Source organism: Crocodylus siamensis, chromosome 12 (assembly GCF_052110815.1).
Source record: "Crocodylus siamensis isolate JL-2025a chromosome 12, ASM5211081v1, whole genome shotgun sequence".
NCBI classification, from domain to species: domain Eukaryota; kingdom Metazoa; phylum Chordata; order Crocodylia; family Crocodylidae; genus Crocodylus; species Crocodylus siamensis.
In genome coordinates, this window is record NC_143406.1 from 2,887,185 (window position 1) to 2,909,348 (window position 22,164).

The window sequence follows — 22,164 nt, forward strand, 5'->3', positions numbered from 1 at the left end:
CTGGCTACCGCGCAGGAACAGTGGGATGGTGTTTCCGGGAGTCGAGGAAGAAGGGTCTTAACCTGTCAGAGCAGCAACAGGAGAATTAGGAAGCAAACAACCCAATTCATTTTAAAATGGAGCTGGACAAGTTCCTGAACGCAGGGGTCTGGACTCTGCCATGGCCCCCGGGCGGTGGCTGCTGCTGTCAGGTTTAAGTGCGTGGCGCCCAAATGGCAAGGTGCTGAGTAGCTATGATCCCAGCAGCACAGTCGTGCCAGAGTCTTCTCTGCAGACCTCCGGCGCTCTTTGCATTTAGAAAATAGCTTGATTTAAAGAGCAGTGGGTTCTCCATTGCAGCATTTACACTGCAGCATGGGGCTGGGGTTCGTTGGCTTCGTGTCGTAGTCGACAACCCCAGGAGGCAACGCGCGGTGCTTGCCCTCCGCCCTCCTAGCAAGACCTCGGGTGCAGACTAGTCGGGGCAGGCTGAAAGCGCGGTGCAGGGATCACTGCTGAAAGACTTTGATGCAAAATGCCATCTCTCTGTTACTCTGTTGTGTTGTCTCTGCGTTTTGGGGCTGAAGCCCCAGCGCCCTATATAGAAACGCAAGGGCAGGGCGCTTAAAAAATAGATGCGCCAGCCTACGAACCGTAGTCACCTGCTGCAGAGCCGTGGCTGCGGTGAGCGCATGAAGAGAGCGGAGCTCAGTGCTAGCAAGAAAACGGGGGCAACCTGCGAGCTGCCTCGCCAGCTCATCCTCTGCACGGATTCAGGCCGCCGGGGGGATGGGCCGAGCGCTATTGAATTTTTGCCTCCTCTCACTCCGGGTCCCACTGGAGCCTATTAAATGGTCTCACTGTGTTTGTTTCCATTACCCGCTCCTTGTCTCTGCTTTCGCCTTGGCTCCTAATTCCACAGGATGCCGCGTGCTGCTTTAGTGCATGCCCATGATGCCGCTCCGCCTTGTTATTTCCAGTTCGCTGGTATGTTTATCATGCTGGAAACGAATGCGAGCGGCCTCGTCTTCTGCATGCAGCTTGCCAGCCGGCGCTCCCTCGGTCCCTGCCTCTGGGAGCACCCGGGGGTGCCTCTTGACCCTGGTCGTTCCTTCGTGCGAATGAAGGCAGGGGGTGAAGCTTTGGGAGCCGAATAATTAAAGCCACGATGGCCGGCGAGTTTTGTTCATAGCTAATCTGAAGTGTGAACGCCTGCAGCTTGGCCAGAGCTGTTATATTTTAAAGCACGGCGAGGTTCAGCAGATTTGCTGATGCCTTTTAGGAAAGCCCAGGGGGCTCCTGTTAGACTTGTTACGTTTCCTGAGAAACAAGAACCCATTTCCTTCGCTGTGTCTATTTTTTAATTGAATTCTGACAGGTTATGGCTTTTGCTGCCACTCAAGTTGGGCTTTTTTTTCTCTTTTTAGGGCTGGATCAAAGCTTTGCAGGCCACTTCTCAGGCTGTGATTCCTGAGTGGGTCTTAGCTTGGGGTTTTCCTAGAGGAGGTTGGGAAGGAGGTCTGATTCCCTGCTGGGAGATCAGGAGAGCCAAGCTGCCTCGGTCACCGCCAGGCAACTGGGTGCATCACCTGGGCGGTGGAAAGACCCCCGTCAGGGACGAGAGCGACTGCAGTGGTGGTTCCCCCATGATCTGCAAGGTCCCTGACGGTCTGTGAATTTACAAAACATCATAACAGCCACGAATGGCTGGTTGGGACCCCTCGCCATTGCCTCCCGTCCTGTTCTCCCGTCCGTTCTCCATCCGCAGACTTTCTCGGCGTATGTGGGAGACGAAGGCTTTGGGGAGCTGGAGGGGGTGGCCCACAAGCGAGAGAAGGGGGCGCTTGCAGAGGGGTCTCGGCCTCTTCCCCAGCCCTCCTCTGAGTTCCTCGCCGGGACCGTCGCGTGCCCTTGGCCCCCGCAGCAGCAGAGTTGCTGGCGGGTCTCCGAGGAGCCGTCTTCCCCACCGGGAGCCCAGAGCTCTTCGCTCGATAGCCGGCTCCCTGCGCCTGCCTTTACAGGCAATTACCCCATCACGCTCGAGGAGAGAAATCGATCTCGGCATCGACAGGAAAATCCATAGCCTGCCGTACCGGGGGCTGGCGGCTCGGCGTGGGAGGACTGGGTCTTCTTGTGCAGCGTGCGTTGGGGGTGAGAGATGGAGTGCTTTGCAGCTCGAGAGCCCTGGTGAAGCAACCAGGACCCGGGACTCCCTGCTAACCCAGCTCCTTCGCTCCTGGAGAGTTTGCAGCCAGGCCCAGGGTTCAGTCTGCTCAGCCCAGTTATAATGTGGGCACAGCCGAGACCCAGTTTGGCCTTTAGCTCCCATCCCTGCCGCATAGGAGGGTCTGGCTCCAGGGTGGCAGGCCAGGCTGGGCAGCTGCACCCCTGGCTTCCCCGCATGGCTGGCAGGCATGTGCAATGGTGGCAGGGCTGGTGAGAGGTAGAGAGGCTCAGTTTATCGTTCTCAGTCTGAAGCAGGGTCGCTGCACAATACGAGAGCTGCCAGGCTGCAGGTAGCAGCGCCTTGGAGCCCGTGAGGCATGAGCAGGGGTGCTAAATCCTGCACGCAGCTGCGATTCAGCCCCTGCCTCCAAGACGTCTCTCTGTGGAGCCTTTCTGCTGCATTGCACGAACAGCCTCAACAGGGAGGTCCTGGATTTTTTAATATTTTACTAGTCGGTCCATAGGATCATCAGCCCAGACCTGGGCTGCTTCCTCAGCCCTTTCCAGAGAGCTCGGACCAGCGCAGCAGCCTGGCCCCTGTCCGGCACAGATGTTGACGTGCAACGGTTCGGGAGGTGGAAGCAATTTGCAAGTTGAGGGGTTGGGCTCTCTGTGATGTGGCTCTGCTGGTCTGGCGTCTCTGGGAAATCCCGGTTCCTGCCGTGTGCATCACTGAGTCTCGGCCGAGCAGACAGCAGGGCAGGCGTGGCATGAGGGCGAGCCGGGTTTGCACCCGGGGGGGCGGAGGAGGCTCGGTGGCTCCGTCTCCCTGTCGGCGGGTGGGAGCGCCTGAGGTCTGCTGGAGCGCGACTGGCTCTTTTCATCTCCGCAGGGTCAGGGTACTCAAAGGACCCTGCGCTGATGTGTGGTGTGGAGATCTCAGGGCTTTGCCCTTCTCCATCCTTTTCCTCCTTTGGGCTGTTTTTTCTGTTAAGATGCATTTTGTTGCAATATTGCCCTTGCATCCTGGTTGGGAAGGAAGCACCATGGTGGTTCCTCAACCGTGTGCTGGTTTCTTCTCCCTCCAACGTTGGCCCACAAGCTAGGAGCTGGTCTGCTTGCGTGGAGATGCGGTCGGCCAGGGTGGACCGAGGCAGGGCGAGCGGGACGCCAGGACCTCAGGGTTTGTGCTCCAGCCTCCCCCATATACACTTCAAGTTGCCACCTCTGTTGTTCTTGGGGAGCGTCTCCGTCAAATGAAGATGCTTGCCACCCAGGGGCTGAGCTCAGCTGAGGCCCAAGAATGGGCTTCCCTAAAAACCAGCCTCCAGGCACATGCCAAAAACAGGGGATCTCGACCGCTTCCTTCCTGGCCATCGTCACTGCTCCCCCAGGGCAGCTCCCCAGCCGCACTGCGGCCTGTGGACCCCTCCGAGGGAGGTGCTATTTCAGTTCAGGATGCTGGAGCCCCCCAGGCTTCAGCCTGTCTTGAACCCCGCATTTCCTCCCCGCTGCAGGACACCTTCGAGGCCCACCCGGACAAGGAGGCCAGCGTGACTCACATGATCAAGGCGGGCAGCGGCGTCTGGATGGCTTTCTCCTCGGGCTCCTCCATCCGCCTCTTTCACACCGAGACCCTGGAGCATCTGCAGGAGATCAACATCGCGACACGGACCACCTTCGTCCTGCCAGGTAGGCAGGGTCTGGGGTGGGCAGTGGGCACCCCTTCGGGCCCCGCTCCGCGCGCAGGGCCTGAAGGCTACTCCCTAAAATCTCGTAGAGGCGTTGGGAGCATCTCGCTGGAAACAGCTCGGGCCCCTTGAGATGGGTATAGCTGCAGGTTGTCTTGGCCATGTGCTTTTCCTGGCATTGCCCTACCTCTGCCCTAGGATCCTTGACAGACTGCCAGCTACTCTGGGTGGGAAGGGGAAGAATTCATGACCAGACCACTTCCTAATCCCACTACGCTGCTTCAGGAAGGAAGCTCTTGGTGTGCAGCCTTGTAGGAGCCCTATCAACGCCTAGTGGGATGGGAGGGTGGCCCGTGGTCCCCTAGGTAAAGTGCCCTTCTTAGACAATGATCAGAGGTTGGCCTGACCCCGCCTTCAGGCTCCCTAAGGGTAAGACTATGCGTCGCACTGCAACACAGGTATGCAGGTGGTAGCTGTATTGGTCTAGAGGAAAAAGCAATTGGGACTCATAGTAGAGGTGATATCTTTCATTAGACTAACTAGATTTTTTGCAAAAAAAAAAAATTCTCTTGAATTGCGGCCTTACACACACTTGTTGCACCACTACACCATTGCACCTTCCTCCTTGCTTCCAGCGTCCTTTCTGCTTCCATCCCTCCTATTTGGACTCCCCTGTGCCCCATGTCTCACCCTGCCTCACTCGCTTAGCAGATGAGTCCTGCCCTTAGGATGGAAAAATCCCATACACCACTACAGGTTTGGGGCCAACTGGCTGAGCAGCCGCTCTGCAGAAAAGGACCTGGGGGTGACAGTGGGCAGGAAGCTGGATAGGGGCCAGCGGCGCGCCCTTGTTGCCAAGAAGGCGACCGGCATCCCGGGCTGCATCGGTAGGAGCGCTGCCAGCAGACGGAGGGCAGTGATTCTTCCCTCTATTCAGCACTGGAGAGGCCACATCTGGAGTGGCCAGCTGTGCCCCCCACTACAGAAAGGATGTGGACAAGTTGGAGTTGGGGCAACAGAAATGGTTTGTGGGCTGGGGCACATGACTTGTGAATAGAGGCTGAGGGAAATGGGTTTATTTAGTGTGCAGAAGAGAAGACCGAGGGGGGTTGAACAGCAGCCTTCACCTCCCTGCAGGGGGGTTGCAAAGAGGACGGAGCTGGGCTGGTCTCAGGGGGGCAGATGACAGGACAAGGAGCAATGGGCTCAAGTTGGAGCCAGGGAGGTTGAGGTTGGATATTAGGAAACGTTTTGTCACTAAGCAGGTGGTGAAGCACTGAAGCAGGTTACCCAGGGAGGCTGTGAAGTCTCCATCCTTGGAGGTTTTTAAGACTGGGTAGACAACGCCCCATCTGGGATGATGTAGTTGGGGCTGGTCCTGCTTGGAGCAGGGGGTTGGACTAAACGTGACTCCTGAGCTCCCTTCCAGCCCAAATTTTCTATAATTCAGTGAACCACTGCAACAGGACACTTGTAGCCTGATTTATTGAAGGGCTTCACAGGGTAGGGGGAGCATTTATGGATGCAGGGACCATGCTCAAACTCCTTAATCTTTCTGTACTTCACTTTCTCAGTCTTAAAAAAGGCCACTGATCACTGCCTCCCTTGGAAGGGGTTTCAGGTGTGTGTGTGGGTGAGAAGCAGGGGAAGGATTGAATTATGCGAAGTAGAGCTTCATTGTGTCTGCTTTGTTCAACACTCTCATTCTGAAAAGTTATTTTCAGCATCAGCCTGGCCCAATTACTTCACTTGATTGCATTAAAATGTATATCGAGGCACTTGTGATCTGAAACGCCACTCCCCCCGCCCCCCGGAAAGGCTGGTCAGCGATACAGCAATCATCCGAGTTCAGAGTGCAGCTCCTGGCGGACAGGCGTCCGCAGAAAACCTTCGCCGCATCCTGGCACCCCTGGCAGAGAAGCCAAAACCTGCACAGGCCACGGGTGTTGCTCTCGCCGGAGGCAGGGTCAGTCCCTGCAGGTCACAGGGGAGGCGCGGGGGCAGGGCTCCCGGAGGGAGAGGTCTCTGGGTCCTGCCCTGCAAATAAATACAGAACTTCAGTCTCTTAAGTTGTCAGCTCGGCATCTTTCACGATCCCGCGGCCCCCACGTGCTGCTTAAAAAGGGGCTGGGAGGAATCCTAGCACTTGTCTGCTTGAGAAAATTAGTGCTAGTGTAGCGCCATCTCTCCAGTTATACCGATGAGTAGGCACACTGCTCTTGTGCAAATGGACACTCACAGCACTAGCTTTTGCACTAGTCCAGTGCCTCTGTAAGAGATGCACACACAAATTGCCTGCAGTTACACCCAGGTAAAGTTTTTCCTAATGTAGACAAGTCCTTAAATCACAAAGTCCTTTATTGCTTCTTCCTGGAGATGCGTCTACCCAAGAATCGTCTCTTCCACATTCTCCTCCATCTGCTCCTTTTTATTTTATTACCAGGGCTGCCTGCATCCAACTGAGTATCTTGTTCCGGCCCAGCTCGTTTGTTCTTTCCCCCTGTTTGCCCCCACATCTTCCTCAGTCGGACATGTTAGATTAGCTGTTTTCGAGGCAACCAGTTGTGATATTGCAAAGGATAACCGTGTCTAGTGGGAAGGTGGAGAGCAGGCGCCGGGAACTCGCTGGAAGCCAAGGTCCTCTTGTCATGCCGATGCTAAAGTTTTTGAAAGCCTGCAGGGATGCAGCAAATGCTGCCTTCTTCTAAACCAAAGTGGAGCAAACCCTAGCAATAACCCCCAGAACAGGGACACGCCAACCTGCCCCCCGACTAAGACTCCTGACCTGGGAGAATTTGTCCCTTCAAAAGGTGAGAAGCTTGTAGGATGCTCAGCTCCTGATCTCTGCTGAGGCTGTTAGGAAAAAGGAGCAGTTTCTGGTCCCGTTCATGCCTGTGGGATTAAGCTTGTAGGACGCTGAGAGGATGGAAGTTGTAGAGTATCCTCGAGTGGCATCTAAGGCAGCCTTTTCTGCCTCTGTGAGCTTGTCCACGTGCCAACCCAGTGCCTCGTGCAGAGAAAATTCAAGTACCCAGCTGTAGTTTTGTATCCTCCATGCAGACGGGGGCTTTGTCTTCCTGCTGCATCCACATCGGTGCAGCTACATCCCTGCCTGGGCCCGAGACCGCAGAACAGACCAGCTTGGATTCGGTCCCCAGTTCACAGGCTTTGACCCAGACTTGCCAGGCGGATTGGGTTGGAGAGCTGTGCTCCGTATCCATCTCCGGTGATACTCAAGGTGTCTGTAAGCCTGTTAAAGAGGAGGAAAACCAATGGGGAAGAATTTGTCATTCAGCCCCCTCGGCTTTGAAGTCTTTTGTCCTCCCTCCTCCCTGACTCCAGCTACTGATCGGACTAACTGTGTAATTAGTAATAAATGCAGTACTCGTGTAAGTAGCTGCTTTTTTTTTAAGGGCATGTTAAAAAATTTATCACTTCCTTTTCTTCCTGGGAGAGTGAGCGTTTTGGTATTAATGCATTTCTGAACTTAAGCTCCCTCATCCTTTTTAACTAGACAGGTCATTAATAAAGTCTTTGCAGTGAGCCCGGGCTTTTTCCAGTTGCATCTCTGCAGATATATTGCTTCGGCGAGTCCGACGTCGCGGCGTTAAGTCTCTGTGATAAAATATTTATTTGCCATTAGAAATTTTTATACTTTTTTTTTAGGCTTGATCTTCCCTTCTTGGAGAAGGGGAGAGGATCCCACCTGCAGGAGAGCTGGGGACTTTGCAATGGTAGCGCTGAGAGGTCTCACTTGAGGTCGCGGCCCCATTGTGCTGTGGGTGCTTTGAGTCCGACCCTACTCATCCTCAGCCCCTTTGGCCACAGGCTCCCCTGGCCTCATGGGCAACCCCACACCCCCCTGGGGCAGGAGGGAGAAGCTGGGGGAAGGGTGGGAAGCTCGGTGAGACCCTTCTCTACCTTGCTCAAGTCCGTTCAAAACAGTTGATGCAAAAGGTGGTGGGGTCTTCCTTCTGCTTACGGCTGCTGCGAGGCAAGTTGCAGCGAGGGAAGTTGAGGTTAGAAGAACTTTCTCCCTAGGAGGGTAGTAGGACACGGGAACAGGTTACATAGAGATGGTGCAGCCTCCATCCTTGAAGGTTTTCAAAACCCAGGTAGACAAAGCCTTGGCTGGGATGATGTAGTTGGGGACAGCCCTGCTTGGAGCAGGGGGTGGACTAGATGCGACCTCCCCACATCCCTTCCACCACTAACTTTCCATGATTCTGCTTGTGACTTAGTGTGAAGGGATAAATGTTAGGCCTGTTACTCTTCTTAGAGACATGAGCAATGTGGAAGGGGGTCAAGTTTGTGCACCAAAGTCCACTTAAGTGCTGAAGATGTGAGTAGGATCTGGCCCTTGGGCTGTGCTGGCACATTGTGCTTCTTGAATTTGTTGCCTGGTGAAGATAAGGCGAGCTCTCCTCGCTGGTGTGTACTGATGCAGCTCACTGCCCTCTTGGAAATAAGCCGCAGCTCTGTAATGCACCCCTGTCCTGGTATAACTGTGACTTCAGCCAGGAGGAGGGAAAGAAAAATAGCCTCTGGGACTTGGCAGAGTGAGGCTGGCGACTGCTAAATGTAGATGAGGCCTTAATGAGAGAGAGAGCGAGCGTGCATAACTCTTAGTATGCACTTAGGGCTGCCAGGGTCACAATCCTCACCTGATGTGTGCTTTCCTCCCAGGTGTGCACATGTGAAATGTTGATAATGGAGTGGCCGAGCAGTGGGGCTCCAGCCAGGGCATGGGATGCCTTCAGCCCGGTGCTGCTCTCTGCAAGTCCCTTCGTGGCTCTTGCTGAGCAGTGTCAGGTGCCACGAACCACCGGGCCCAAGGTGAACCCAGCTTGCACGCCTATGCTGGAGGGATGTGGAGGGGCGCAGGGAGAGGAGCACGGGCCTGGCTTAGTGCAGGCATGGCTGAGCAGCAGCAGTGCACTTTGGGGAGACCAGCAGCAGACCCTAGGAGGGGAGCAGCCGTGGAATTGGCTTTTTTATTGTCCGCTGGGAGAGAGGGCAGGTGCAGCGGGCGCCTCGGCCGCTGCACTAATCACTGGGGAAGCATCTACTGGACAGTGGGTGGTTTGCTTTGCAGCAGTGGAAACATCCCCCTCCAGCCTCTTGCCGTTCCCACGTCTGCCCGCCTTGCCTCCCTTTGCCACATCTCGCTCTGCCCGGGGCCGCTGCAGGCCATTCAAGCCACCCAGCTTCTTGCAAGACCCACGATCCAACAGGCAATGTGTTTCCCTAGCTCAGCAGCACAGCAGGGGGTGGCAGGAGCAAACGGTGGATGGAGGGGTCAGCGTGGGATCCAGCCAAGGTGGAGGTTCAAAGGGCTTGCTGTGTTGGAGAGGAACGGGGAGATCATCTTCTCAGACAGCCTGGTAGCCCCAGGCATCTTGCACCTTGCAGCCTGTGGCATGAAAGCTCATGTCCTGCTTGCTCGTCTGACTTAGGGCTGTGCGCGGAGTGAGCCAGCCTCGGCTCCGACAGGCAGCAGAAAGGCAAGACCTTTCCTAACCCTTTTGATCCCACCTGCCATGGATCAACCACCCTGCCCTCCTGCACCACCCATCTCGGCACGGGACTGGCGCGGTGTCCCCTCCCCTCGCTGCCTGGGCCACCCCACCTTCCTTCCTGGTCCTGCTGAACCTTGCCGCGGCTCTCGCGAAAGCAAGGAGACATCACGGCGCTGATCATGTGGGAAGAACTAATCTGGCCTGACATCGAAAACATGTTAATTCATGGCAGCGAATTATCCGTCTCGTTGTCCGTGCCTAGAAACAACGGGGTATTCTGCTCTTGCAAGGCAGAGGCGCTCGTGCATTCAGAGTGTAAAACGTGGGTTGGAGTCGTGCCTTCGAAGGGTTGCCAGAGCATCGCCAGCCTGGCGCTGGGGCCCGGCGGCTTGCTTTACCCCAGCACAGGTGCTTCCTAGTGCCAGCCGCTCCACGCCTGGCGGTGGTCGAGGGCCAGTGGCTCTCGGTTCACCCCCTGCCATTGCTTCGCCCCACCTCTTCGGGTGCCACGTTCTCTCGGGCGCCTTTCAGAGCTGGCAAGTCCCCCCAGCCCTCTCCAACCAGCCCCCCAGTCCTTCTCTCACCGCGTGCAAGTCTGCCGCTAACACCTCGTCATCCTCCAGCCCCTGGGGCTCTTCCCCCGATGCCATCGTCCTCTCCAGCTCGTAGCTATGCCCTGCCAGGATGCTTCTCCTGGTACCCATCTCGCTGCTCCTCTTGGCACCGAAACCTCACCGCAGGGTGGATAGATGCTCACTCCCATCTCTCTTCCAACAGGCCAGAAAAATGTCCGTGTCACCAGCCTGCTGATCTGCCAGGGACTGTTATGGGTTGGCACCGACCAGGGCATCATTGTGCTGCTGCCTGTACCCAGGCTGGAGGGCATCCCCAAAATCACTGGTGAGTTCTCCCCTCCTGGTACTTCTCCCCATGAGGCTAGCTGATGCCTGATAGTCTAGGATTAAGCAGCGCCAGGTGGGAATTGCTGGAGCGTGGGTCTGGACCAGCTTCTTCCTCCCATACAAGTCCAGTGGGATCCAGGAGAGCTCGGCCCTGGCACTCCCAGGAGGTTTCCATGAGCTTAAGGACCCTGCGATCCTTTGCAAACCCCGACCCATGCCAGGTGCAGTCATGCAAACCCCCCGACTCTCCATGCCTGACCCTCCCAAATGCTGCAGGACTGGACATCTGCTTGGTCACCTCGCTTCACTAGCTACGGAGCCTGTCTCTCCAGCCCCCATCACGCCGAACGGGGGTCTCAAAGGACCTTCGCTGGGTCAGTGCTGAGCGGGTTGACCTCCCACGATGTCCAGAGCACAATAGTTGGAGGGGCTGCAACAAAGCAGCGACCAGGGTGTCATGCTGTCTCTCGTGCAGGTCTCAGGGCTGAGCTTGTGGGCCGGCAAACCCCGGCGTGCTGTCCCCCTGCTCCCCAGCTCAGGAGGTTTGGGCCCCTCTGGCAGCTGCAAGGTTAACCGCGCGGAGGGTGTCCGTGCCTCTCCGAATAACGTGCTCCAGTTACCGCAGCAGCGGGGAGCCGCGGGGGCTCATACAGGAGCCTTGCAATATTGATGAGGCGTGAACTCGATTTGTTTTCGGAAGCGTTCGCTGTTAATAAAACTTTGTTCTCTCTCCGTCTCTCCCGCTCGCCTCCCCTCGCCCCTGCATCGCTCCCCCAGGGAAGGGCATGGTCTCCCTCAACGGCCACTGCGGCCCGGTGGAGTTCCTGGCCGTGGCCGCGAGCACCCTGGCTCCCGACATCCTGAAGAGCGACAAGGAGGAGGAGGGCGGCGAGGCCGTCTGCGGCGAGGAGGAGAAGCCGGAGGCCCGGTGTCCGGAGCCGGCCACCCACGACAGCCACCCGGGCCGGGAGATGAGGAAGAAGGGGATCCTCTTGCAGTACCGGCTCCGCTCCACCTCCCACCTCCCCGGGCAGCTGCTGTCGGTGAGAGAGGCCCCTGCCGCGGCGGGCGCCAGCGCCCTGGAGCACACGGAGGAGGACGGCTCCATCTACGAGATGGCCGACGACCCGGACGTGTGGGTGCGGAGCCGCCCGTGCGCGCGGGACACGCACCGCAAGGAGATCTCCTCGCTGGCCATCGTCTCGGGCGGACGAGGCTACCGGAGTTTCAACGCCAGCAGCAAGGGCCCGGCGTGCAGCGAGACGGACAGCACGCTGCTGATATGGCAGGTCCCTCTGACGCTATAGCGGGGACCGGATCCCCACCACGCGCCGCTCAGGAGCCGGGATGGCCGAGCCTGGCTGCCTTCGCCTTCGTCTCCTCTCGTCCCGGGCTACCTACGAAGCGACTGCTCGGAGGGACTCGGTTCTTAACGCCCCACCGGCAAAAACAAACACCTTCCCACCCCCACGATGCACCGCCCTCCCTTTTGTAAGACTCTTCCAAACGTGCGACTTTTTCTTCCTTTTCTTGAGAAACCCGCTTGTTTTTTGGGGTTCGTTTTAACAGCCAGAAGAGGTGCCCTCCCTGCGGGCTTTGGAGGCACCCGAACGTTGCCGAACTCGTCGGCGCACCTCTTCAGAAGAGGGCGCCGAGCCCACGCGTGTCCGTGTGTGAATATCTATATAAATATATACATATATAAATATAACGATGTATATTATTATGTGTACAAATGAAAAATCTGTATATATCGGGGCATCTGGAGCAGCAGATATAAAATAAAGAAGGAGGCTCGAGCCACGGCCTGGTACACCCAGTGGTGAGGGCTGTCTTGTGAACTGCTCTCTTGAGGTCTCCTTGTGCTTTGTTGGCTTGTAGTGGGGGCTCGGGCCCCACGTAGGCCCCGGTGCCCCTGGAAGGCAGCGGGTGCCTGCATCTCTGGGGGGTGGGTGCAATTCAGTTGCCTCCTGGGAGGTGCCAAGGGGCCAGTCGGGGCAAAGGGTTTGCATGACGTGAGCTTGGGCACGGGTGAGCGCCAGCGCAGATGAGAGCTGCCGCGCCGTGCAGTTGCATTTGAGTCACTGCACGCATGCTGGTGCCACGTTCTTGCAATCCTCTGCAGCGGGCAAGACTTGGGGGCAGGCTGCAGGCTCTCTGAAGTCTTTCCCAGTTCAGACGACACTCCTGTGACCTCTCTGGGGGAATTATAGGAAGTCGTTGCGGGGACTGGAGCAGCCACGGCACTTGGAGCGAGAGGACGTTTCTTCACGGTCCTTCGTTCGGCTGCCCAAGCCCTTCCTGCGCTCTTTGGTTGACTGGGGTCTCGGTCCCGTCCTCTCCCACTTGCTCGGGGCGGCTGAGGGTTGCTTTTCGGTGGCTGGGCAGATCCTGAGTTTCTAACGCTTTGGAGTTTGGTTCTAGCTTCTGCTACCAGCCCGTGCCGCAGGTCCTGCTCGGTTATCAGGCGCTGCAGCCCCTAGCATGGGTGGATAGTTTGGGGGGGCCTCGTGGTTGCTTTGGAAGGGAAGCCGCGGCTCTGGACTTGATACCTGCAATGCTGTCAGCCTTTAAACGCTGCTTCCTTGTGCATTAGGGTCCTCAAGCTCTGAGGCTGGTTCGACCTCGCTGGCCTGTCTTTGTGTCTGCTACGGGCTGCGTGGGGGGCAGCTCCAGATGGAGAGAGAGAGGCCAGGTAGATCCTCCATCTTCTGGAGAGGAGAGGTGACAAGTGCCCACGCGATGCCAAGCGGGACAGCTCTGACTTCATGCGGTTTCCCCATTTGTGGATCTGCCGAAGTTGAAGACGCTCGTGATAGACTGTCCTGTAGGAAGCATCAAGCCTGGGTATCCTCTTCTGTTTAAAGTGCTAGGGGCCATGTCAGCCCTCCTCTGCAAGGCAGGTGGAGCTCCAGGACTGGAACAGCCCGAGCTCGGACTGACCAAGACACGGAGCAAGCCCGTCCTAGCACGAGGCCCGTCGTTATGGCTCGCTCCTGGCATCACGTCCCGCTCGGAGATGCAAACCGCACTTGAAGACGGGCGTGGAAAGCACGCCCCTTCAAAGGCAGGTGTCAGTTCCCCTGGGCAATCTTTCCCGGTGCAGCAGTGCCGACCGGGGCCTGCTCAGATGTGGGCCCTGGGTGGGTTCTGCAAGGTGCACAGAAAAGGCAGAAAAAAAGCCAGGTGGCAAAATGAGCCCCATTTCAGAGGTGAGGAATCAAGGCACCAGAGCGAGCTTCTACGGGACCTGACTCGGGTCCTGGGAGCGATGTAGCTGCAACGGTGCGGTCTGCAGCGCAGCGCGAGAGGTGAGAGGACAGCCCTGGCGCCTCGCTGCTCCACCCCAAGCTCCTGGACCACGCCGGCTTCACGCCTGCAAGCTGCTAGTTTCCCAGTCGCATTGTCTCAGTTTCTCGTCTTGTTCAACCGAGGCTGCGGGTTGACTTAATTTGCCTGAGGGAGGGTAGGGGAGGTGGCGGGAGGAGGACTATCGAAGCGCCAGGGGCGGCGATTGCTGATCGAAGGTTTCATTATCCCCAACTTCAGACGCCGGGAAGGAGGCTTATCAGGCAATGCAAATGTTCTGCGCTCGCTGCGCGCTGGCCTCTGCGCCACTCGCTGAATTACTTACGCGGCTGAAATGTCGGGGATCCGTCCTGCCTCGCCCGCTCGCTCCTCGGCGCAGAGGAATGGGCTCGCCGAGACGCGCCGGGAGGCAGAGGCCACCGTGGGACGAGCGCCAGGCTGCCCTGGGCCCAGAAGGACCGTGTGGCCTGCCCCCAGGGCCGGGTGCCTGTAGTGGAAGTGATGCCATTTGCAGAAGGGCATTATAGGGCAAGAGGTTTTCAAAGGGGCCCGGGTGATTTAGGCGCTCCTACGTGACTTGGTGCTTCTGGACGTCCCTTCCCAAAAGCTGCTGGAGCATCGGGTGCTCTCTCAGGTACCCCAGCCTGTTGGTCTGGCTGCACCGAGCAAGAGCAAGCTCATGGACCTGATGGGTTAGTTGGACTCGGCATCTTGGCACTAAACTTGCTCCAAAGTACCAGCTGACGTGTGGTTTCCACCTAATGCAGACTTTGGCTCTGGCTTGCTTGGTGGGTTTAGGTGTGGGGGAAAGGAGCATGGGCTTTCAGGGCGCCTTACCAAATGAATTGTGCTTTTCCATTGCTCTACCACCTTCTCTTCTCTCTGGCTTTGCTGGGTCTCAAGCTCTGCTGCTCGCTCCCAAGGCTTGGCTTTGTCGCTGCTGAAGGGACACGAGCTAATGGTCCCCGTCCCCTTGCTCTGGGACTAAATGGCACTGTGCTTGCCCATCCAGGCCAGACTGTGGGCTCCTAGCCGGGGCTCTAACTCCCGTCTCCAGCTTGTCCAGCCACGGTTGGACTCGGATGCAGAATGTCTCTGCACCAGCCCTGCAGCCGTTGTGACGTAAATCAGCAGCATTGGCTGTCCTCTGCTCCGGAAATGTGCCAAATCCTTCCTCTGCGCACAGTGGCTGCGCTGCATCGGATGGGCTTGTACTGACGCCCGGCAGCTGACGTGGCTGCGCTCCCTGGCTCTTGCTAGCTGGGAGGTGCGAGGGAGCTGGGGGATTTGGAAAAACAGTCTCACCAGGAGGGTGGTGAAGCGCTGGAATGGGTTATCCAAAGAGGTGGTGGAGTCTCCATCCTCGCAGGGTTTTCAGACGCAGCTAGACAGTCTTGGCTGGGAAGTAGTTAGGGATGGTCTTGCTTTGAGCAGGGGGTTGGATCAGATGTGACCTCCTGAGCTCCCTCCCAACCCCCATTTTCTTTGATGCTATGATGTCTAACTCTATTATAACAGCAGATATTTGAAAGCTTGCAAGGCGGAGAGCCCTGCAGCCCATCTATCCCAATTCGTGTCCTGGTGTTAGTGGGTTCAGTTCATCCCAGGTCTTACCATGTTGGCTGGTTGCAATACTCCTAACTCCTTACAACGTTTCTGGACTGGAGGCACCCCTCACTGGACCACAGCCCCCCTCCTTTTGTGAATTGAGAGCGCCCTATTTCAAACCTTAATTTATACCTTGCGGTGCTTGCGGTGCCTCCTTGCAGAGGAGCTGGGCAGTGGGGGTGGAGGCTGCCCAGGCAGAGACTTGCCTGAGCCTGCACTTATCTCCTCACACCTTGAGCACTCTTCAAAGGATCTGGTGGCACCCCTGGGTGCGGGAGCACCTTTGTTGCAAATCACTGTTTTATGCAGTGCCCTTACCAGGGTGACTTCCCTGTTGCAGAGGGGGTCCCAGATGACTCTGCTGCAATTAATTTAGGAAGTGCAGTAAGTGGTCACGTTCTTTGAGGAAATTTTCCCTCACATCACTGGAGCTCTGGTATCCCCAAGCTGCACTTCAGCATCCCAGGGCTCCGACTTGCCTTGGCAGCAACAGAGGGAAGGGGGCATTTTTTCCATCCCAGCAGCAAGCTCCTCTTCCCTGGGAATCCCCCAGGAAATGCTTATGGGAGCAGCAAGTTGCAAACTCGGCCAAGGTGCTCGGTGGCAATCTAGGCCGCAGACTGCTGCCTGCTGTCTTTCTGCCACCGCTGCCACCGCCCCAAGTGCAGACCCTGGATGCCACGCCTCTGATCTGGTCCTTAAAACCAAGTCATCTGCTTCCCGGAGGTCCTCAGACTCTGCACTAAAACAACTCCGTTCTGCTCCAAGAGATCCACATTGATTTTTGGGGTGGCAGGAAGACTTCAGCTTGGGTTGGGTGCGGAGAGAAAAGGCCGAGCTTTTCCAAAGCCCTTGGACATGGTGAGAACCGGGGACTTCCAGCTGATGGTTCAAAACCTGGCTTGCATGGAGGTGCATGGAAAAGCTGAAATTTCTCCATTGCCTTGGAAAGGACAACTCGGTCGCCTCTCATCTCGGAGCCCATCAGCGTGCGGATGTCGAGGGAAAGTGCATCAGAACGAGAGGCTGTTTCGTTTCAGTTGCTGCTTTGCATCCAGACAGTCAAGGGGATTGTAGGGGTGGGTTGCCACTACAAAACCCCTGCTAGAAGCAGCGGGACCGGCTCGATTAAGGGCATGCAACAGAAAGCACGCTGCCTTGGGGTGTAAATCCAGGTAAAAACACTCCTCTCCCTGCAGCGGACACGGTGTATGCAAAAAAAGGGCAACAACTGTTTAATGAGCCTGTCTGCACGTGGGTGAGATTCGAGTGAACGACTGGCAGGCTCTGGGCTAGGGGTACTGGACTGCGCCAGCTTTGGCTGCCATGCCGCAGCTAAGCACCACTGCATTTGCTAGATTTGGGCTTCATGGCCAGCCAGCTGGGACAGCGTGACCCCCAAAAACTGTCCTGAGGAAGGTGGGGTGGACATGGGAGGTGTTTGGGGCTGGATTATGCCCCCCAGCTTCAGCCAGCACAGACCATTCATTGCACCCAGCCAGCTGCTGCAGAGAGATCCTGGACAGGGGGGAGGGAAATTTGTCAGAGGACTAAATCAATTTATAATATGATCCTCTAATGGCTTCAATTTGATTTTCATTTGCAGTGTTACAATTATCAGATTGATATTCCCAGCAATTCAACCTTGAAATGGGACAGCTTGGCCAGCGCTGTCAGAAAGGGAAGATTATTCAACTTAGACCAATTTCTGAGTAGTTTTCTAATTAGACATTAAATTTGCTTTTTCTTTCCCCTGTTTTTTTTCCCCCCTTTCATTTTGAAGTCGTTTCTTATTAACTTTCTCTATTTCTTAGCTCCCATTGCCTGCCACAGCAGCCCCTGGTTTGCTCAGGATTTTGAGGACAAGTCTAGAGGCCTTTATCCTGGGGGTGTAAATCAGTGTAGCACCCTTGAAGGCAGAGGGATGCCTTTTACACCACCAGAGCATCTGGTCCCATAAGGCATAACATAGCTTTTATTTTTAATCTCCCAATTTTCTCGATTAACATTAGACCACAGGGGGCTGTGCCTGAACAAAGCCTTTCAAGCCTGACTGAAGGATTTGGGGGTATCTCAGCTCATGACCCCCCTGGTTTTTCAGCACTGGGTGCTCTGCATCTAGAAATCGGGCTCCTCCAAATCTCTCCCACCGGACCCCCAAGCGTCACAAGCCATTTCTTCAAGTCTTCCCCCGGCTCAGTGATTTTTGAGTCTTTTGTGGGAACCTCCTCACCCCACCACCCACCCGCTGCTATTAACTTGCATGACTTCCAGAAAGAAATAAGACTGGTTGGAGTCCGAAGGGGGCTTCATTTGTGTGAAATCACCCAGGAGGATTTAAAAAAAAAATCAGGCAAGCAAGGAAAGAAAACTGCAAAAAAAAACCCCTTTCCATCCAACGCAGAAGCTGTTTCTTGCCGGCTTCTCGGAGGTGTCCGAGCGCCTTTTAAAAGGACACCTTGAAAGTCACGTTTCCTCATTAGAGGCAATGCTGGAGATGACGAGCTGTTCCTCCTCCCCTTGTTGCCGCTCTCTTCTTCCCCCCATTTAATTTGTGCGGTTGCATCAGGGCCGCTGGAATCAGTATGCAGGCAAGCCGGCTGCTGCAAAATGTTCTCCGAGGGCCGGGCTCCGGCGCCGCTCTCATAAACTTCAGGCTGAGGATGCAATTGGTGTCGTATCCTTGACCCGCTGCTGCCTCCGTAAATCAGTGGGGGAGCCGTCTCTCTGCAAGTCTGCAGAAGCAACGCCAACCAAGGACGCCGGCCCCTCTGGGAATATCCTTGAAGACCCCACGTCCTGCTCTCCTTGCTAGTGTTTAACGAGCATCCTCCAATTTGGCCATGTCAACCCCCAGAAAAATCCCCTAGAGCCTGCTCCAAATGGGCCTTATGTTGTAAGCATCGGTACCTGCGCGTCAGGCTGGCCATCAGATTTCTTAGCACTTTAAAACTTCCTTGAGTGATCAGTGGAAATTGCTGGATGAGGAGCTGGGACCAGTAGCTGTGGAAGGGGGAAGGACCCACAAGGGATTCCCAGAGCCTTGAAGAAGCCCCTCATCTGTGGCCTCGTGGACCATGCAATCATAGAAAATGAGGACGGCAAGGGACCTCAGGAGGTGACGTCTAGTCCAACCCCCTCGAAGCCGGACCAGACCCACCTCTCTCACGAGGAGGGGATAAACTCTTCCTTGAGCATGTTGTGAAGATATAACTAGAGGGTGCAAAGCCCAGTAAAGTGAATGGGAGGTTGGGAAGCCTCCATCAGCGGAAACGTTAAGAGATGGTTAGATGAACATGTGGCTGGGGTGGCTTAGATAAGAGACGATCCTGCCTGGAGCCGGGCGATGGATCCGCTCGGGCTGGCTGTGCATTGCACAAGGGGCAAACCCTGTACGTGGCGGATCGGGGATGGGATATGCAATGAAGCAAAGCAACGCAGGAGGCAAGGAGAAGCAGAAAGAAGAGCAGCCGATCGGGGACCACAGTGGCACCTGGGGAGGGTGCGAGGCTAATGCGCGGCATGCCCTCCAAAAAAGGTTGGAGCCCATTAGACCAGATGACCTCTTCAGGGCCACTCCATCCCTCTTTGCCCATGGTCTTCAGGGGCCCCTTGGATGCTGCATCGGTGCTGGAGTGGAAAGGCACGGAGGAAAAAGGCAGAAGGCCCCTTGTCCCTGTCCCAGAGTGGGGTACCGACAGGACGGAGCAGCCCCAGAGTTGATGGGAACACGGTGACTGGGTCTCTGGCAGCAGCTGCCAAGGGTGAGGCGGTTAGCCGCGCTCCAGAGGGCTTGATTATCTTTTATCAAATTAATGTACTTTAGTCGGTGCGGCTGCATAATGAAGACATTTCTCGTCGCCTCGTTTTCTCCCGGCTGTCTAATAAGGTGGGTATTGTACTGCTGAAAGGAGCAGCGTCTCGCAGATTGAAACCGTCAAAGTGAACAATCTCATTCCTGCTGCCTTAATGAGCTCCGCTGCACGGGCGGCGGAGGTATGTTCGGGGACTTGGCCCATGCCAGTCCGTCCCCTTGCCTGGCACTGGGTGGGATCTCATCTCTGGGAAGCAGGATCCTCGGCTGGGGGAATCGGTACGGCCCAGTTAGCATCCAGTGGAGCATCGCTGATTGCCCAGCTGGGGACTGGGCCCACGGGCTTCGTTGCGGTTGCACTGACTGGAGGTAGGCCGGGAGCGGGCCAGTGTTATGCCCCATCTTTTTTATGGTGAGAGTGACTATTACCAAGTCCCCTTATTTCTCAAGCAGGGTGTCTAATGGAGCAATGATAAAACAGAGGTCAGCTTAGTAATTAAGGACATTTGTTCCTCTAGACCCCGTCTGATCCACCACGCTCTAAGAGCTGAGCAAGCAGGGTCTCTATCATTGCACCCGGGCTGCTCACGTCTCCACTGTTGTGGGATGACTCACAGGCAGCAAAGAGGGATAATTTAAATAGACAAGTCTGACGAGGAGCAGAAGATGAGTCAAATCCTTCCTTGTCCTGGGTGTTTGTGGCAAAGCCGGGAAGAGCACCTGGGTATTCTTAGCACTTGTGCGCTGCTCTGGCCACTATCCCACGCTGCTCGTACCGGGGTTGTGTGTGTGCGTGTGTGCTTGTGCATGTGCTGGGGGAACTCTTTCAGTAGTTGAGCAGCCCTCATGCAACTGCTGGGATGCACTGGCAGGTGAAAAGTGCAGAAGAAAAGGCGTGCAGAAAATGCTGCATGCAGGTATGCAAATATTTCCATGAGGTTTAAGACTGTTGAAGTTCTGGCACTAGTTGGGGGGGATCACTCCCCACCCCAAGGTAAAATGCAAAAAAAGAAAAAAAGAAAAGAAAGTTGGAAAAAAATGGTGGATGACATTTTAAACTCTCAGCTCACATGACTAGGTGCTCGATTGCAGGGTGAGGTCCCTGCCCTGCATTTGGATATCAGCAGGTGGCTTCCTGCATCTGTTCACATCGAATCGCAGGTTTTAGAGCCCCAGTGATTCAGAAGACATTGGTTTGGGGAACTCTGCTGTGGCACCAGAGGCCATTTGCAAGAGTAGAAGTACTCGTCGGGAGCTGTAAATGTCAAATCTCTTTGCAAAGGAGGTAAGAGTCACTCTCCCAAATAGGGAAACTGAGGCATGGGTGGTGAAGCAGCTTGCCCTGGACAAATGATCATGGATCATTGTAGCTGTCAGTGTGTGGGAATCTCATGGTGTTAGTCTGATTTCTTCCTCCACATGATCCGGTCGCAAACAGACCTCAGGCCTCCCAAGTCCCAACCCGTGCTCCACCTACTAGTGGACGCTGCCTCCCCACAAATAGGCAAGGCTCCAGGTAGGTGCAAATAGACCGAGCTGGTTCATAGGTGTTAGGGGCTGGAAGGGACCTTACGAGATCATCTACAGAGAAAACGGAAGCGAGCCAGACGGCTCTCTTGGCCAGCTCCAAACAACTCTTGGAGGGTTGCAGCAGGCAGATGGGTGGAGGATGCATTTGGCACGCTGTAACAACCCCAAATCTTTTCCTTTGCAAACATCCTCTAACGGATGTTTCTGAAGACAGCATTGACTTTCCGGCACCTAAACTGTGCCCACTACTCCCGGAGGCAGCTGATTCAGCATCGACAGATTGGGAGTGATGGCCTGACCGGTTATGAAGCAAGGTACTCAGTCTCCCGGTTCCTCGGTATTTCCGTATTGATCTGCTGCTTCAGACTCATTATCGCTGCTGGATGCTAATGTGACAAAGCGCCAGCCGAGCCCGTCGCAGGCAGTGTTTGGAAAACTCCTGCCTAATGCTATTAAACAGGAGGCTCCCTTAAAGCCGGAGAGGGCTGAGCTCCCCACTCCACCTGCATCTCTGGCAGGATGGGCGTTTGCTCAACTTCTGGTGGGGAACTGGCCCTTCCAGAGGGAGATGAGCGAGGCTACTCTGCCCCTCAAGAAACTGGGACTGCTTCCAGGCTTGGCTTAGCAATATGGGAGCCCAAATGGACGCAACGATGGGTGGTGGGACCATCCCGGCCATCTCTCTGTTGACTCGAACTCTTCCTGCAAAAGCAAAGATCTTAGGGGAGGTCAGCGGGGAGGTTAACCCATAAAAAGTGGCAATATCCCTCCGTGAAAAGGGCGCGGGACTGGGGGTCGGCTGACTGGGGTTTCGTCTGCAGGGCTGCTGTGTAGTCTTGGGATGAGCGACTCTTCTCTCTGCATCTTGGTCTCGCTATTTATTAAACTGGCTCCATGACCTTCCCCTTATCAAAGGCTTTGGGATCTCTGGAGGAAAGATATTGTAGACATTGCTGTTAGACATTGCAAGATATGTGTGAAAAGTAGGACACCAAGAGGGGCGAAGGTAAGTAATTCAGGCTTTGAATACAGCTTCCAGTTATATGAACTACTGGTAATTACCTGGGTCAAAAATCAGTCTGTCTTCAAGCTTTATACCGTCACCTGCCACCTTGACAATGGGGGCCTAGGTCTTCAGAGGAATTTAGGCGCTTAAATGCACTTGAGTATCGGAGTCTCAGGGCCTCCTACTTGCAAACAGCAATTAGGAAGTCCCCAGCAGACTTCATGGAGTCCCAGGCATGTCTCCATTTCCAGGGATCTCTGCTTGGGGGAGAGGGATTTTGATCTCCTTCTTTTAAGGATTTTATATATGTCCCCTCTCCCCAAGCCTTGGTCAGGAGGGGTGTAAGAGTATAAAGGGCGTCAGTTTTGAAGGTCAGAGCCACGTGAATGCCAGTGTAATTGCAGCGCAGTAGGTGCATTTGTGTTACGAAGGCTGAATCCAGTACATGTGGTTTGTTAGGAAGGGGAAGAGAGAGGATCGAGAGTTATCTCTCCTCTCCTCTCTGTGGCTTGTTTTTGGCTCGCGGCCTGGCACGGGGTGCGAGTGCTGCGTACCAACACCAGCAGCATGACCCCATTCAGTACCCAGGATCTTCTGGAGCCCAGCCCTTTGCATCTTCACTGCTGCTGCTACCCGAGCC

At 55.7% G+C, this 22,164-nt stretch overlaps 1 protein-coding gene across 1 annotated transcript in view; it reads left to right on the top strand.

Annotated features, from left to right (window-relative positions):
* ARHGEF10L (Rho guanine nucleotide exchange factor 10 like) overlaps positions 1–12,097 on the top strand; it is a 120,372-nt gene extending 108,275 nt beyond the window's left edge. The window contains exons 27-29 of the mRNA XM_090024664.1: positions 3,663–3,837; positions 10,133–10,255; positions 11,035–12,097. Of these exons, the coding sequence (XP_089880790.1) occupies positions 3,663–3,837; positions 10,133–10,255; positions 11,035–11,564 (828 nt within the window). The 3' untranslated portion in view covers positions 11,565–12,097. The remainder of the gene's footprint in view (positions 1–3,662; positions 3,838–10,132; positions 10,256–11,034) is intronic.
* Positions 12,098–22,164: the final 10,067 nt, after the last annotated feature.